The sequence below is a fragment of the Eutrigla gurnardus genome, assembly GCF_963514095.1.
Source record: "Eutrigla gurnardus genome assembly, chromosome: 13".
In the NCBI taxonomy this organism is placed as follows: domain Eukaryota; kingdom Metazoa; phylum Chordata; class Actinopteri; order Perciformes; family Triglidae; genus Eutrigla; species Eutrigla gurnardus.
Genome location: NC_139936.1, coordinates 23934170 through 23951570, shown reverse-complemented (window position 1 = coordinate 23951570; position 17401 = coordinate 23934170). Strand labels below are relative to the sequence as shown.

Sequence of the window (17401 nt, the reverse complement as noted above, 5' to 3'; positions counted from 1 at the left end):
GTCCTGGCTGAGCAGCTGTGAAGAGACAAAGCATTTATCAGCCTGTCAGCCAGTTATTCCAGCCAGACAGACTGCGGTGCTGTCTGAGACCCAATAACTCTGACTGAGGAGAGCTGGCACTGCTCCTTACATGACACAAACATGCAGACCATACACACCGCGTGGAAGCATGAGACTTTCTTAAGTTTGTTAAAGGCGACGCTGGCTAGACAGAAAATATGTTTTATGTGTGTGAGCTGAGGAGCTCACACGTGGACAGTTCTGTCAGGAACACCCCTCGGTGTATCAAGGTGTGACATTTTAACAGGCCGACAGCCTGTCTGCTGGTCGGAGTGACATCGTGTTAAACAGCAGCAAAGCCAGCCACCTGCTCCACGCAGCACCCTGCAAGGAGGATGGAGCGACGGCGCCATCTAGGGCACACTCCGACAATCACAGTGAGTCTGCATTTATCTTCACTGCTCAAAAAAAGGAAGGGGACACTTAAATCACACACTTCTTGATGGATAAAATGATTGAAGTAGAATCTTTACATTGTATCCCGTTGTGTCAATGGAAACACAATCATCAACACACCGAGGGCTGGATTCAAAATCACACCAAAAATCTAAACATTGAAATCACAAACGGATCCAACTTGTCACTCATAACGGAACTCACATGTGTTTAGCCGCCTGTATGCACGACCAACAACGTCTGGGCTCCTGATGAGTCGGCGGATGGTGTCCTGGGGGATCTCCTCCCAGACCTGGATCAGGGCATCACTGAGCTCCTGGACAGTCTGGCTCTACTTGGCAGAGTCGGATGCACAGATACAAAACGTCCATAGGTGCTCAGTTGGATTTAGGTCAGGGGAAGGTGAGCACCAGTAAATGGCATAAATGTCACTCTGGACAAATGAGGCCGGGCTAGTCCTGCACCAGGAGGAACCCAGGGCCCTGTGCACCAGAATAAGGTCTGACAATTGCAAAGGATGTCCTCCCACAGTCAGGGGACCATTGGCTCTGACATGGAGGTCTGTGTGACCCCCCAAGGATACGCTTCCCCAGACCATCACTGTCCCACCACCAAGCTGGTCATGCTGGATGATGATACAGACTCTTTCAAGTGTTCCTGTCGAAAAGTAGTACAGTTCAGTGTATTACAAATGTAAACACTTTGAAAAAGTATGCTACATTTCAAATACTTATGAAAACTATAATTGTCTTATAATACACTATTTTTATTAATGTGTACTTTACTTTCATTTCATTACAAATGTAAAGAAGTATAAAGTACTATTTAATAAATACAAAAAAGTTATTTTAAGCTGGATTTGAGTGTACTTTTAAAAAGTATATTCAATAGCACATACATATTGTACTTATGAACTTATGTAACTTATTAAATTCCTTGTCACGGTCCAGACATTGTCTAAGAGACCTCTTTGTCACCAAAGCCAATGAGGCGCTACAGCTGTCAAAAGTTTGGTCATGCAGCAAAAGACGTGTAACGATGTGAAGAATGTCATCATGAGTATAAACAGCGTCATCACAGACAAGCACAGTGTTGTTGATGTGACGTGATGAAACGGGAAATGGAAATTCAGCAGGTGAGAGTTCATAGCAAGATCGCGTATACAGAGGCTGTGAAGACGGTGAGTCAGAGACATGATGAGGCGAGACAGCAGAAGAATCCCACCAGGCAAACGAGGAGAACGTGATTGTTGATTTAAAGAGTCACTTTCATAGCAGGGTAGTAAAAGCCACGCTGATTAAATGTAAGAAAGCACATGCAGAGGTCAGGACAATTATACCTAAAGCAAAAAAAGCAAAGCTGGCAGATCTTTTAATAACATCTGTACAGCAAAACGATGTTTGGAACGTGTTTAAGAGTATGAGAGGTATCACAAGGAAAGGGCAGAATCCAGAAGTGGAGTTTGGATGCAGCCGTGTCTGATGAAGAGGCAGGATGATAACTTGACTGGGAAGGTAAAGAGAGGAAGAGTAACAGTGGATGCTCCATTCACATTGGGAGATCTAGTTAGACAGGGTCTATCGGTTGATTGTTCCTATTGGGAAACCACGGAAGGACCCATCAAGTCCAATCAACTGTAAGCCAACAGCACAGACGTCACATATGGGGAAATATTGGAACTGTAGAAAGATTAGCAATAGTAGCTGGAGAGCAGAGGAAGTCTATCACCTCATCGAGTGGATGTAGGTGGAGTAGAGGACATGGTCTGGAAACAGTTAGGGAAGTCAATAGAGAATATGTGATGGCAGCTTTTTGATGTAAAAAAGGTTTGGAAGGAATTATTGATTATAGAATATAAATATGCAAGTTGAACACGATTGCATTAAAGACATTTCATTTGATGGCTGTATTCATTATCAGGAAGTGATATGGAATATATCAGTACTTCCCAGGGTGTGGGTCTGCCATAAAAAACAATATAGTATATCATTAAATACATGTCATCATAGTGTAAGGTTATGGAGAAGAAACCCCAGCTCACCTCTTCTGCACACAGAGAGTCAGAAACCTTATCAAGGCAGTTTTGAAGGCCTTGAATATCAGTCATATTAGTATATTATGTATCACTTTTTGTAATGCAGGCATTTTTTGGCACACTACACTGGACCTATTTTCTGAAATGTTTTTGACTTATTGCATACTATACTGTCTTATTTTAATACATTTTATGGCATGTTATACATTTAGCATACTAGAGCATATATATGACTCTTCATGGCAGAATATACTGTGACTTTATTACATACTATATCAATAGTCATGACATACTACACTTTTATTGGATTTGTCAACCTTAATATACTATATAATTTGGTATATATTTGTATTATATGTTGATGCCGGTTTAATCACAAACTAAAGAGCACAGAGCGGCATTTTTTTTCTAAAAGGACCGATCCAGTTCTGCTCACACCCTGAGACTGAAGTGAGTCCCACCACTGGTCTGTAATAGGTCTATAGTCTCAGTGGGTCCCACCACGGGTCTGTAATAGGTCTTTAGTCTCAGTGGGTCCCACCACTGGTCTGTAATAGGTCTGTAGTCTCAGTGGGTCCCACCACTGGTCTGTAATAGGTCTGTAGTCTCAGTGGGTCCCACCACTGGTCTGTAATAGGTCTGTAGTCTCAGTGGGTCCCACCACTGGTCTGTAATAGGTCTGTAGTCTCAGTGGGTCCCACCACTGGTCTGTAATAGGTCTGTAGTCTCAGTGGGTCCCACCACTGGTCTGTAATAGGTCTGTAGTCTTAGTGGGTCCCACCACTGGTCTGTAATAGGTCTGTAGTCTCAGTTGGTCCCGCCCCCTATAGGCGGGTTGAAAACATGAGGAACTAGTATAGTAGTACTAGTTGTAGTCTCACCCCCTCTAACCAAAGCAGCCTCTGATGATGCAACATGATGATATCTGCGTCATCGGAGGCTCTTTTTCAGAATAGAAACACGGAGATCTCCGACTCTGGGGAAATGAGGGAATGATGCTCGACCATTCAAACATACTACTGGGTTTCTAACCACACAATGCTTAATGCAAATGGGTGAAGTATTCCTTTAAGCTCCATAAAAGTTAAATGAATAACAACCCATTCATGAGAAAAAGGACAAACAGTGTGGTTTATGTGCATTAGCATTTTAATTGGACAAAGCAAGAAAACATTGATTACAGTAGCAGAGTCATCAGTTCTCAGGGCTAACACCTTTCTAAACAAAAGGGTCTGAAAATGTCTGTAGGCACTGCCTAATTAAAAAGAGTATCTTTTCAGCTAAAAGAAACCAGCTCTATAAGGCAACAGTTACATTGTAGGCCTCCCCATTTCTCTGGCAAAAAGAGCAAGTGTAAAGGTTGAATCCACACAGATTTTTTGATATAAAATACTGGCGTTTCAATAGATATTTAAAAACCATCAGAAGTGTCAAACATGTTCATCCTTTAACATTTGAATTGTGTTACATTTTAAGTATGCACTGCATGGCAATGCTGTTTTATCCCTGCATGGAAGAAACGTGTGTTGCATTGTGGCAGTGTCACATTAGATAGTGCCACTCTGCTACGTACAATGTTGGAGTTAACTGTCAAGTTATCAAAACAAAAAGAAAGCAAGCACCCACAGTTAACAGTAGCATTTTACTTACATTGTTTCAAATGAATTTATGGTTATTTACACGTGGCGAAAAAAGATTTGAGGCTGTCCGAAAGATATGGAGAAATGGAATGCAAAAAAAAGAAAAAAGGAAAAAAACGCTCTTGGTAGTCAAATTTGTCCCAAGTACAAGAGAGGAAAAAACTGTGCAATATTTATCTGCCCTTACAGAGAAACAGCAGTGGCAACAATCCCTGCAATTGATTTTAAGAGAAAATTAGAACAAATTAAACAGATTTCCATTCCTCAAATAATAACTAAGGTTCATAACTTAGCACGACTCAGACTTGAACAGTTTCTTTGAAAAAAAAAAAAAAAAACCTCTCTGTGTGGCTGTCTGAGAGGAAAGATGTGAAAATGGAAGCAATTTGTAAAACCCGAGAAAAAAAAAAATCCCAAAGTTTCTCCTTTACAGTTTTATACTCATTTACAGTTAACTTAAAATGGTAAGAGCCCTGGTCCTTGGCCAGTCTTGCCTACCACGAAGGGTGTAAATACCTGTGTGGGTCAAATCGCTCGTCCCTGGCTCCCATTACCTCAACCCCCCACCCACCCCCCCAAGAAATCCCATTTACATCTTCTATAGATGTCAACCTTCCCATTAGGTTCCACATCCCAGTAAGTCTTAGTCCTGCCACAAATGGAGGCGGTGTTACACAGCCCCGCGGGGCACCGTACAGCCAATAAGAGGCTGATGGTTGACAAATCTCCCACCCTGCCCACTTATCAGTGTGTGGGGTATCCTGCGGCTCCCATACCGGGCTGGTTGGCTAGCATACTCCCATTCAATCCCTGTGTAGGCTCCATAACCCCACCGTTACTGATGGCGCTCATGCCAGTCCACCCAGCACTGGCCGGTAAGTGACTGCAAAAAACGAGGTAAAGAGAGAGACAGAGAGAGAGAGGGAGGGAGGGAGGGAGAGGGAGAGAGGGGGAGACAGAAAGACAAAATGCCAGCAGGTTAGAAGAGACAAGGCGAAAGGGAGCCAAAGGGTTTATATTAGAGCTACTAGAATCTGGAGAGGCTAGAATGAGAACAAGAAGGCAATCAGAGCTATCAGAAGTTGTGAGGGTGAGGCAGGCTGGGCAATAATCAAGCTAGCAAAAAACAAGGAAAAAAACAAAGTGGAGGGTTCTTTGGAGGGGCCAAAGGTAAGTGTAATTTGATTAAACATGGGTGGACAAGCAGACAAAGAGCATAGAGGCTAAGCGCAGTAAGCTAAATATTCCTTTCTAAGCCCACCCCCCTCCCCCCTTCCCAACTGCTGATAACCAGCCTGTGTGCAACAGTGTGGCTTATCTTCATTCCTCTTACACTTCGAACGAAAAAGAACTTAATTTTCAGTATCGTAAGATTCATCGAATAAAACTAAATTCTAAGTTCAGTGTGGAGATAAAACAGATCATACAGGTATTATCTTCAGGTTTCAAGTCAAGAGAGGCCTAGCCTCTTTTTCTGGAATTGTGCATTTACCGTACAGTCGACAACACACTGTCACTGCTTCTTTACCTCACACCTTTGTACAAAGCTTTATACAGCTGGTCACCAAGAATTTTAGACTGTCAACAACATATATGGCCTCTCCTTTATTTTTCTTAGGTGCACAAAACGTCACTGCACATTGGCTGTCTAAATAAAAACAAAATTTGATAACATCCTACAAAAGATATTTAACATGTCCTACCGACGTTCACATACAGGTCAAATCCTCAGATATATGTAGAAAAAGATCAATGAAAATCAAAAGGAAAATAAGGTAAAAAGCTATGACATGAATGGCGACATACAAAAACAACTGAACAGCCTTAAAGAACACAGTCCTTAAACACAGTAGGCAATCATACAAAAAGGAAAATTTAATTCTTCATCAACAAACTGTCCCCGGGTGTGGACAGTAAGTGAAAACTTTGTTCTGGACTTTTAGGCATTCAACTTGTTCAGTCACTGAAGTCGGTTATCTTTAAATGAATTAAAATTCATGAAATAAGTTTTCAGCTAGTTTAAGGCAGTTTAGTTACAATCCTTTTTGGAACCGACTACAGTTTGAACCATTATGCGCTATAATTCAAGTGACAAACCTTTTTGCGGAAACAAAACCCTTCAGATATTAGAAATGTGTTGTGCAAGGTGAGCAGTTATGACAGACTGAAACACGATTAACAACAAAATTAAAGTTCAGATTGTTCTGTGGGGGCACATGTGTGTTTGTGTGTTTATTTCTCAATCTTCTCGAGATGCGTAAGGTGAGGGGCTGGTGAGGGGAGGAGACAGGATGTGGGGTTGGGGGAGGGAGGTCACCCCCCCCCCCCCCCCTGCTGCCAGAGCTGGCTCTCGCTGCCCCGGTCTTGAAGGGGAACTCTGGTGTTGCTGGAGTAGAAGGAGGCGGTGAAGGGAAGCCCTGTGCACACCATGCTACTTACTTGAAGCCCTGCTGGTTCCAAGCCTGGCCGTAGACACCGTAGGTGGGGACCTGCCACCCGTTGGGGACATATTGGCTGATCTGGGGCCCGTTGCCGTACCACTGGCCCCACTGGCCGTATGGCTGGGCCGCCGCAGGGAAGCTCATCTTGTTCTGCTGTAGAGTACAACAAGTACAACGTAAGACAGCAGGTAAACACTTCCTCCATCGCCTCCTATTTGCAGGGGACTTATATTTCCAGGGGACCTCATGAGATTTTTTAGAGATGACAACACTTTGTTTTTTTATTTTACTATTAGGGCTGTAACTGTACACATTCATACTGAACAATGTCAGTACAGGACGTTGGTTAGGTATGGAACATCCTTTCGATACGCCCTGTGACCCAAACAGCCGTTTGTTTTTACTACTTGCACATGTGGTACAGAAACTCTGGAGTGAGTTTTACCTGGAAAGTTTTGGCAGCACACCACTTCATCAGTTGGTGTGTGCTGGGTGGTTTAGCCTGGATAGTTATAATTAAGCTCAATGGACCACGAAACTGTGTGCAGACACCATTAAACTGAACTCGGGTTCACCTGTGTAAACACTTACCATTTGTCATCAGCTGAGTGTGGATTTTTTCTCAGTAAACCAGTTGTCTTTTCTTTTACATTTTATTTAAATGTCATCGCTGATGAGATGATTGATCGACAACTGACTGGACAAAACACCAGGTAACCAAGTGGCGCTATGATGGGTTTTTAAATATCCGTCAATACTGAAATGCACTTGCTTTAAGTTAAAGCTCACATCTCCTTCAACATTTACATTAAGTGGCAAAATGCTTGTTAACTGCCTCATCATTATACAGTTCAACACTTCCTGGGTGATGGTTTTTAAATCGACTGGTGTTAAGTAACAGTCAAGATACACAGCAGCATCAACTTGCAGATGTCATCTTATGCTAATGTTGTTGCATGAGCTTCTACTAGGACGGAAAATAGTGGTCGTCTTCATACAATATGTTCAGTATATGGGGTTTACCTGGGGCATGGGCATCTGCTGCATCGGGTTAACCATGTCCGGGGTCTCTTTACCCCAGTAGCATTTGACTATGTGGCCCTCTATTGAGGTGCCATTCACTGACACAATGGCATGGGCTGCTGACTCATGGGAGTTAAACCTGGACAAAAACAGAGGGGGAGGAGAGATACAGACTAAGGACACACGGACTTCATAGATATTTACTGAGCAACAATGACCACTGCACTGCTGATTACAAAGACTGTGTAGTCACTTGTGAATAAATACTCAACAACGTATCCTACAATACAAGCAACTTACAGCATTTTATCTAAATATCAGGGACTGGAATTACTACTAAATCTAAATCATTCCTGACACCCAAAACATAGAAGACCAAAAACCAGTATGTGGATAAAAACTTATGCTGCTTATATCATTAACAACTCTTTATTTCAATGGTTATTAATTAAGGTCTTCAGAGGTTCTCTCTCTTGCCTAGTAGTCAACTATATTCCCCCTACATCCACAGCAGCAGTCCTTGATTATATTGCTGGAATAAAAATGTATGCTGAGGAACGAGAGAAGACCGTGTGCATCATACTTTGATCTTGCTTGAGAAAAAAAGAAAAGAAAAAGGAAATAAATCATGAAACTTCCACATACCTCACAAATGAATAGCCTTTGTCTGGGAAGACTCTGATTTCCATTATTTGTCCAAAAGGAGAGAATGTCTGTCTCATCAGTTGCTCTGAGGGCCAAACAGAAAGCAAACATCAGGCATATATAATAATAATAATAAAAACATACCAACACATTGGGAGATTGCTATTTTGAAACTTTTCATTGAAAATAGAGTGTCTCTGGGATGTCAGTTTGAGTTTTTCTTTATTAATTTGAGGTGAGAGTGATATAGTATATAGGCTGATGAGCAATATACTAGGCGTGGAATGTTGCAGCCAATCACAAAAACACTGACAAATGTTTTCAGATTTTTAGAATAGATGTAAAACAGTTTGAAGCATATTTTGTTGATTGTTGGGATAATATTGTGATTCACAATTATTTTGTTGTTTTATTTGTTAATTTGGTGCCAGTGTACATGACTGCTACATAAACACAATGGAAATGTAACACAGAATATTCACAGGATGCCTAGAATATACTACCCATTCTAATGGAATGACTCTTTCATTCAATGGTAGTAGTTTTTGGTAGGGCTGTACCCATTAGTTTGAAGCTTCATTCATAACCTAGGAATTCTAATTATACATCAATTATAATACAAAACATTAAAATGCTGCACAGCTTTTGTCGATGTCTTCAGTTTAAACCAAATATTTCTGCAGAGTTGCAGATAAAGATTAGGCCACACTCATCAGCCAGTTTCAAGTGTGGGGCTTAGGCTCTCCGGATGCACAAATACATGGAGCAGAGCAGAGCAGAGGAGAGCCAGGTGAAGTGGAGATAATGTTGTCGCTACTGGTTACAAACAGGCATGAGAGTGAATAGTATTATACTATTGTAGAATTAGATTCCAGCGGTGGCTGCGTAGGACTCTGTCCAACGTGTGTGATACAAACATTTGCAACGAACCAATGACATCGTTGTGAAGTGGAAAAGTCCAAATTTTTTGAAAAAGGATAGATGCTATACTTTCCAAAAATTATTATTTTTTAAAAAATCTAACCATTTATTCTGCTTTAATCCATATTTGTTGGTTTTTAGACTCTTAAAAGCAACATTTTCATTGTAGTGCAAACAAAGGGAGGCATGCACTGACGAGTTATATATTCATTAATCCTGTGGAGTCCACGGACGCGGCCCCACGTCTTTTTCATGGGAGCGCTTTAAGATGACGTAGCAGAAAGACACAGCCTTGCCGAGTCTCCGTTTCAACTTGTGTCGCAAGTGCAGACTTCAAACTATTTACTAATTTTTAAATTGTTTTGATATGCCAAGTAAAACCAGAGTTAGAATAAAGAATTCACGCCATGTTTTTCCTGACTATTTGTCACGTTTGGTGCAAGACAGAACCATAAAAACAGGCTGTTGGTGAAAACCAATCAAAAATGTTATAGCCACCAAAGGCAGACTGAAGTGCAAATGCTGCCTCAAGTGGACAAGAGGGGGAATGACACATCCTGGAAGTGTCAGAATCAGGAAGGAGTTTCTTGCCAAATACAAAGAGTGAAACAAAGAGTAAACAATAAAAAAGGCTGTGATGTGCCTCTCTGTCTTGTGGTGGACAGGAACCGTTTTTGGGAGTGGCACAAATAATGTGTAGCAACATTGTGACTCCTGATTGTTTTGTAAATAGTTGTACAAAAAACACCTGAGATATTGCCTACATTTTAATGCAAATAGTTGTATATAACGTTGTTGTTTGATAAATTTGTACATATGTTTTTGAAGTTTACAATGTATATTAGTATTCCAGGTTATAAAAATGGTTTGTTCAATATGTTTGTGGCAAATATATAAATCAATACAATTATTAATTACCTGTCAGTCCTGTGCTGACCCCGCCACAATACACAGTGCAGTTACTTGGGCTGGACTGACTCACTACTTCATCGAAGGATAGATGCTTGGAGTTATCTGCCGGAAGAGACAGAAACATTTCTACTGTTAAAACATGAACTCAGCAGCTGCGTAAACAAGCAAAACTTAAACATTAATCGTGACAACGCACTTTCATAGGTGGTCTTTGGGGCGGGGGGCTTTCTTGTGGCCCAGTTAGTTCGAATCTGTCTGCCTCCTAACCACTGTCCACCCATCTGCTGAATGGCATTCTCTGCATCCTGGAACGGAGAACAGCACTGGTTAATCCAAGGAACTGTCCAATTACGTACAATCTAAAATACATCACTCTAGCAGCACAGGACACAGTAACGTTCAAAGATGTACATATCGTTTGGTCGATCATGCCTCAATACTAACCCATTTGTTGAAGAAAGAAACAAAGCCATAGCCTTTAGATTTCCCTGTAGCCATATCTTTCACAACACGGGCATCTCTGTGGACAAACACACCAATAGAAGAAGATTAAAAACACAGTAGCACAACACAAAGCTTGACGGGACGAAAAACCTAAAAACAATTAAGGTTAAGACAATTTAGTCTTCCGCAAAAACTCAAAATCCATATAATATTGCCCTCTATGTATTTGAATACCCGATATTTCTACCATTTAATAGGTTTCATTAGTATGAAGAACATTCATTTTCTTCATCTCTCATCAGTAAATCCTGATACTTACGATATCCTACCAAATGGACCGAAGGCAGCTTTGACGTCTTCTGTAGTAATTTCTGGGCTGAGGTCTCCAACAAAGACATGAAAGTGATCTATGGAGGGAGGGGGGGGCATGGAGCATGTTACAATACACAATCTATTTCAAGCTTTTTTAACTTTTTCCAAGATTGTGATGAGGAGAGTCAACCACATTCCAGACAAATGAATAAAAAGCTTTTTTTTTTTTTTTTTTTTTTTTACATATGACATGTTTGTCTGCTTCTCTAATCTGCTCTCTGTACCCATTTTTCACTATGGCTCACACACACACACAAACACACACACCCATGAACACGCACACACACAAACACACACAGGGCAAAGAGGCCATCTGAATCAGCAAGCCTTGTTTATACAAAAACGTCAAACCCTAATTTTTTCCACTCGCCGATGAGTTTTTAGAGCTTCCCAACAAAAGCCCCATCTCTCGTTGTCTTAGTAGGGCTAAACACATTCTAAGGGATTTGTCCCACCCAGGGCACCAACACTTTGAGTTATTGCCCTCGGGCAGACGTTTCAGGTCTCTAAATGCTCGGACTAACAGACTTAAGAACAGTTTTTATCCAAAAGCTATAACAGTGCTTAACACCGCAAATACCTTTACCTATGACGGTACATGATGCTCAGGGTCTCTGCAATCTACTGTGTTTTGTTTCGTCTCCTTAAGCTGCTACGGTGTGCATGTGTTTGTGTTGGTGTGTAAGCTTGTCGTTTTAAATGCGTCTTTTAAAGGTCTAGCCTATTCTTTTTGATGCTTTTAATGTTCAATTATTTATGCACTATAAAGGATTGTACTGTAAATTTCGTTGTACTGGTACAATGACAATAAAGACAATTCAATTCATTCATTCAGTTCTATGTAGAGAACTATATTGATAGAGGACTTTATAGTGAGATTATCTGTAATAAAAAATATATATACATATATATATTTCGGACACTACTTGGGTCATTTTCTAATGACTCACTACTGCTGTCACTGAGTGTCACTGCTGTTGCACAATTAAAACCTGTCAAATCAACCGTGGCCGGGCGCCCATTCCATTATAAATACTGCCACTACAACATGGTGACCTCGCTATACAGTGAGTAATGAGTGATTTCAGGCACAGCCTAAATAGCTGACCTGTCCAGGAGGCAGTAAATGAGAGTGCAAGACCATGTTGGGGGGGCTGCCTGTTAGTCATCCAAAAAAACTGAAGAATTCGACACCAACGGCTAAATTTTTCTAACAATTAATGTTTTGTTTTATGGCTGCATTGAATCACTTTCTTTGATAAAAGAAAAATATCCAAATGTTGAGTTACATCAAATTCACAGATATTCATTACATTCTGAATATATTCTTATGAGATTTAATTCATCCATCACATGATTAAACACTTTCTGATGACAAAATGGAATTTCAGAAAAAATTAAAACGGAACCTGGAGAACAAAATAGGGCATGAAGAATTATTATTCCCACTGAGAGACAATGGTACTTACTACTTGTGTCTTTTTTCTGGCTGGTTGGTGTCGTGGCCCAGTTCACTTTGACCTCCTGCAGAGATGGGCAGAGAAAGAACAGGCCAGGTGGGGTATGTTTACATCATTTACAGGCAAACCACATTATCTCCACTATGAAAGTATATCATTTAAAAGCTAAATTAAAAGTACCTTAAATGTAAAATTAACTTTAAAATTTGCTTCCAATTTAGTGTAGATAGTGCCTTTTCACTCACTCCTGTCCTGTGTATGTACAGTGACAGTGCAAGAAAATAAGCAACACACGATGCGATACAAAAGGGGTATTGATGCAAAAACAAAACTCATCTGCAGTGGTTGCAAATAAAAACGTACCTCACATAGTGTGGCTGCTCAGTTCAACACACAGCAGGGCTGCACCTCACTATCTTTATTTTTAATTGATAAATCTAACAACTAATTTATCTATTATTCCAAATATTATTTTTCAATTCCCGATTAATATAACAATTAATTCACCCCCAAATAAATATTCAAAACTTGTCGGATTCATGTTTCAATATTTTTATTCAATCATCTTCCCTTAAAAACAAATAAGGTATATAGGTCAGATGCCTGATCTGTAAAACCCTGGACCTCAAATTCAAAAGGACTGCAGTGACCCATAGATTACTTTATTCACTGTACTTTAAAGCAATACTTTTCCTGGAGAAGTACGTGACTTAAAACAGGTATGACAGTTAGGGTAATCAAACGTATTTTTGCAACTGTTACAACAGTCTGTAACTTTAGTTTAAGCCATTTTCCCGCTCATACATATAGTTAACAGAAATATGAATATAAAACTGCAAAATACCAACGTTAGACAACGCTCTGTCTGTGACGTTACGAGAACAGGAGCAGCGCAGAAATCACTCATTGGGACAACGAGTAGACATTAACGGGCCTCAACATTTAGGCTGGCTTAGGGCAAGTCGGGCAAGTAAGTAAGTGGAATTCAGTTATCAGGCAAGCGAAAAATAACTGATCTTCATTAGGGGCTGACATTCAGTCAAAGAAATATGGGACCGGCAGATTGGCATTCATGCTTTTAGTTGTGATGTGAATAACAAATCCAGTGAAATTGTCAAGATTAAAGCAAGTTAATGTTAGCAGGCGGGGGTCTATTATAATGCAATTCAATCCCATGCATGAAGCAAGCTTCTCTCCCTCACACAGTACTGCTTATAACAGAGCAACAGTCAACTTCAACCGAGGATGCAATCAGTTACATTATGGTGCGTTGAAGCTCGAAACTCCAATAAAATGATCTGGGTGAATGTAAATTACCATGTGTTAAAATGTGATATAGTAAAAAATATACTAAATAAATAAATGTATTTGAAGGAGACAGCTCAGTATATGATACATAATTTAAATTAATAATGGCCCTCAAAAAGTTTAAGAAATGCAAATATTTTAGTACATGGATAAAATTAATAATGTTACCGTTCGTTTTGTCCAGTTGTCCATGGATCTGGCTATTGGGCAAGTAAAAAAATCCCTGTCGCTTGCCCGAAAAAGCATTATATATATAAAAATATAATGCTCTGGTGGGTACAAAAAAAGTAAACAGGACACAGTGCCTTCTGACAGCTGCTGCCATCTTGACAAAGTGTTCCAGGATTCATTCAGAGGTGTTCATGCATAGCAGTTGCACTGCAATGATAAGCCACCTCCAGTTTGCAGAGTTTAGAGCACTGCATTGTTGAGTCTCTGTCTAAAATACTTCCACAACTTAGAGAATGGTGGGCAATGGTTTAGGCCGTTCACCGGGGAAATGCATGCTTTGCCTGGGTGCAGCCATTTCATGTGATGAGCAGTCTCATGTTATGCAAATCGTTTCTTTTTTTTTTGACAATGACATTGATTATGTCAACCAAATCGCCCCAGCACACAATCATTTAATTCTCTAATCTATGTCATAGCAGGGAATACAGAAACCACACTCTTCTTATAAAGCTGTCCAACACAACTTAAATATTATTATTTTATAAGGCCCTATGGCCTGTCAGTGTTACTGGTTTGGTCTGTTGTTCTAGATAACCTGACTTTAACCAGCTCCTCAAAGACTTTTTACTTTCAAATTTTTCCAATGTAGCTTATATGATCTTGAAGATCTATTTGACAGTGCAGCACTACCTTGTTAAGCAGATTGCTCAATTAGTTTTCTGTATGTTTTATTCCCAAACCACACTGTGCCTGAAATGCTCAAGTCACACACAGCATTCCTCCACACATAACACCACAGCTTCATATATGTCAAGGCCATTGGGTATAAGAGGTCCTAATGGAACCAATTTTACCAACAGAGGGTTAGCTTTCTGCCAGTAGGGATGCTTTGAAATGTTCAAGATCTGATTTGGACGCCGACTCCAGCAGCTTCCCCTTTTCAGTTGAAAAACAAATCTAATCTCCTGCTGTATCTAGGCTAAGTGATCTATCTAATTAATGAAATGTAAATGCGAGCGAGCAGTCCAGTAGTTTGAGTTTAAGAAGGCACACAACCTAAATTCCCCATACCCGAAGCCCACCCATCCCCACTCACCCTGTAGACACGATAGCTTACCTTACCCATTATTTTCCTTCCATTCATGGCTGCCAATGAGGCAGCAGCATGCCTGTGGTCATAGAACTCCACAAAGCAGTACGGATCATTTCCAGCCGTCTGTCAACGGGAAAACAAGACTGATATTAAGTCCACAGCAAGGGTAACAAATTAATCACTGCAGATGACAAGAGCCACCTACTGTAAGTTGGAGTGCCAGGTCTGATATAATAAATTGGGAGAGGAAAATCAATATCAAGCGCATCTGTAGCTTCAGACCTTCACAAGCAGTACCACCACCTTTTAGGTAACTGTTGGATGCAGTTTCCTAATGTGAAACAATATATACCAGAGAGGCAAACACTCACATCAACTATCATTTTGCAGCTCTTGCAGGGTCCTATCTGTGTGAAGACCTGCAGAATGAGGGGCTCGGTGACATCCCTGGACAGATTTCCCACATACCTGCAAACAAGGGGAGAAATGGGAGACTTGAGTCTTTGTCAAACAGGAAGTAGCATGCAAACAAAGGCTAGTTAACCGGGCTAGCTACTACCCACAACAATTCCTTATATTTACGTAAAAACAACAATGATAGTGGATTGAACATTATTGGGCATATTGTCAATTTTACACAAGACAACGAAAGTATGGCCAGTCTTAGTGGAGCTATCCCGGGCCGTCTCTCCGAGCGTTGACGTGGCTCGTCTGCCAGCTAGCTAAAGATAACGCTAGCCGGTTCAAACGGGCCTCATGCTAAATGGGTTGGCAACAAACGGCACTAAATAGACATCCCTTCCGTGGGGGTCTAGCTAACGCTTATCTGTTATTAATAAAACACGAATCTGTTATCGACTTAGAATATAAGGATATGAAAACGTGTACATTTTAAAATAAATGAAAGGCTAGCTGCGTTTGCATATTATGCTATTGAGAACTAGCTTTAGCTAGCCCATCAGTTTCATTTTCAGGCGAGTTACGGTTCCGTCTATTTACACGACTACATCAAACAACTTTACGTTCACATCAAAATTGTTATACACATTGTTGTGTTAACACGTTACGCAATTGTCGTCTTTAAATAATAACGCCAATTAAATGCTCATTTATGACTAAAGTACAGGGTTAGCAGTTTTTAATTGAAACAACAACGTGGAAACATTTCGGAGGCGCCGTAGTTACACGGCGCCTTCCCATTCCAGGACATAGACAGCGCCGGTATTACTCACAAGGTTCTGGGTTGATCGTCCTCCATCATCAAGGTTTAGTGGTCGCGTCCTGAGAAGGTCTTTAATCCAATGACATATAAATGGTTTGTGCTGAACTTGAGCGACCGCGAACGTAAAGGTTCTATCTAGTATTAAAGGATAAATCGGTGGCCGATTCTGCTCTCACACACACCGCAGACAGCCTCAGTCTGATGCAAACAATAGGAAGTTGAAGATGGCGGAGGAGCGGCGTCAGCAGCGTCAACCTGCGCGCTGAAATGAAGCAAAAATCAAGCGCTCTTTCTCCCACACAGAAATATCCTCCTCCACATCTTAATGGCATAAGCTGCAAACACTGCGACTTTTGTTGCTTTGCAGAATAATATTTCCCATCAGCCTTTTGGGGTCATAGCTTTAACGACCATGGTGCAAAAAAAACAAAACATAGAAAAATTACATCTGGAAACATCTGGAAAATGCATGTATGTGTGACACTAGACGGTACAAAGCAACGCAGTTGATTGAAACTTTGGAGTTATTTGCTGTGATTCAATAATCATTTGCACGACACTAACATTTTTGCTGTTCACTTATTTGCCGAAGCAAAATACGTGCGCCGCCCGGGAATCGAACCCGGGTCGCAAGAATGGGAATCTTGCATGATACCACTACACCAGCGGCGCCCTAGAAAAATGAGGGGGCAATGATGTTTATCAAGCTACCCAGCAGTGACCTATGGCTGAGGTGAGAGTTTGAAAATGATTGATTAAAGGAGAGAGTAAAAACAAAAGTGTAAAACATCAACTGTCATGTGTCAAACGGTGACAAAACACAATGTATGAAACCAATTGATAAAAACTACAAGACTGGATATGTTTTTCATATATTTTATATAGCAGAATAATTGTAATTACTGTACTATCACCGATAGTTAAACACATTAAAATCATTTTTACTAATCTTAATGGCAGCCTTACAATTATTAACTACTAGTTGCCTGTTATTCTGATTAGCAGCTATTATCAGCAGTGCCGAGCGAGACTAACAGCCCCAGCAAAAGTTACACGTTATGGCATCAATAATAGGCCCTTTTCACAGCAGCCATTTTGACATGATATTGCAGTGTGAGGACGGGTGTTATTGATAAAGTTAATTATGGACCAATTCTATTTAGTGTCACATTGATCCAGCATGCACAATACCAGGACACTGGCCCACCTAAACGCAACAGGGCCTTGATTAATGATATTAATTATGCAACCCTGCAGA

General features: G+C 40.6%; 1 protein-coding gene across 2 annotated transcripts in view; it reads right to left on the bottom strand.

Moving 5' to 3' along the window:
• LOC311023166 (cytotoxic granule associated RNA binding protein TIA1) overlaps positions 1-16361 on the bottom strand; it is a 49753-nt gene extending 33392 nt beyond the window's left edge. Inside the window, exons 1-12 of one of the 2 annotated variants that reach the window (XM_084024852.1) lie at positions 16154-16361; positions 15293-15389; positions 14946-15044; positions 12359-12413; positions 10837-10924; positions 10518-10593; positions 10270-10378; positions 10080-10175; positions 8241-8325; positions 7596-7734; positions 6571-6725; positions 3623-5014 (exon numbers count right to left, since the gene is read on the bottom strand). In XM_084024852.1, the coding sequence (XP_083880978.1) occupies positions 4876-5014; positions 6571-6725; positions 7596-7734; positions 8241-8325; positions 10080-10175; positions 10270-10378; positions 10518-10593; positions 10837-10924; positions 12359-12413; positions 14946-15044; positions 15293-15389; positions 16154-16182 (1167 nt within the window). In that variant the 5' untranslated portion in view covers positions 16183-16361 and the 3' untranslated portion in view covers positions 3623-4875. Of the gene's footprint in view, positions 1-3622; positions 5015-6570; positions 6726-7570; positions 7735-8240; positions 8326-10079; positions 10176-10269; positions 10379-10517; positions 10594-10836; positions 10925-12358; positions 12414-14945; positions 15045-15292; positions 15390-16153 lie in introns of those variants that run through there. The other variant, XM_084024853.1, reaches the window with a different exon arrangement.
• Between the last annotated feature and the right edge of the window lie 1040 nt (positions 16362-17401).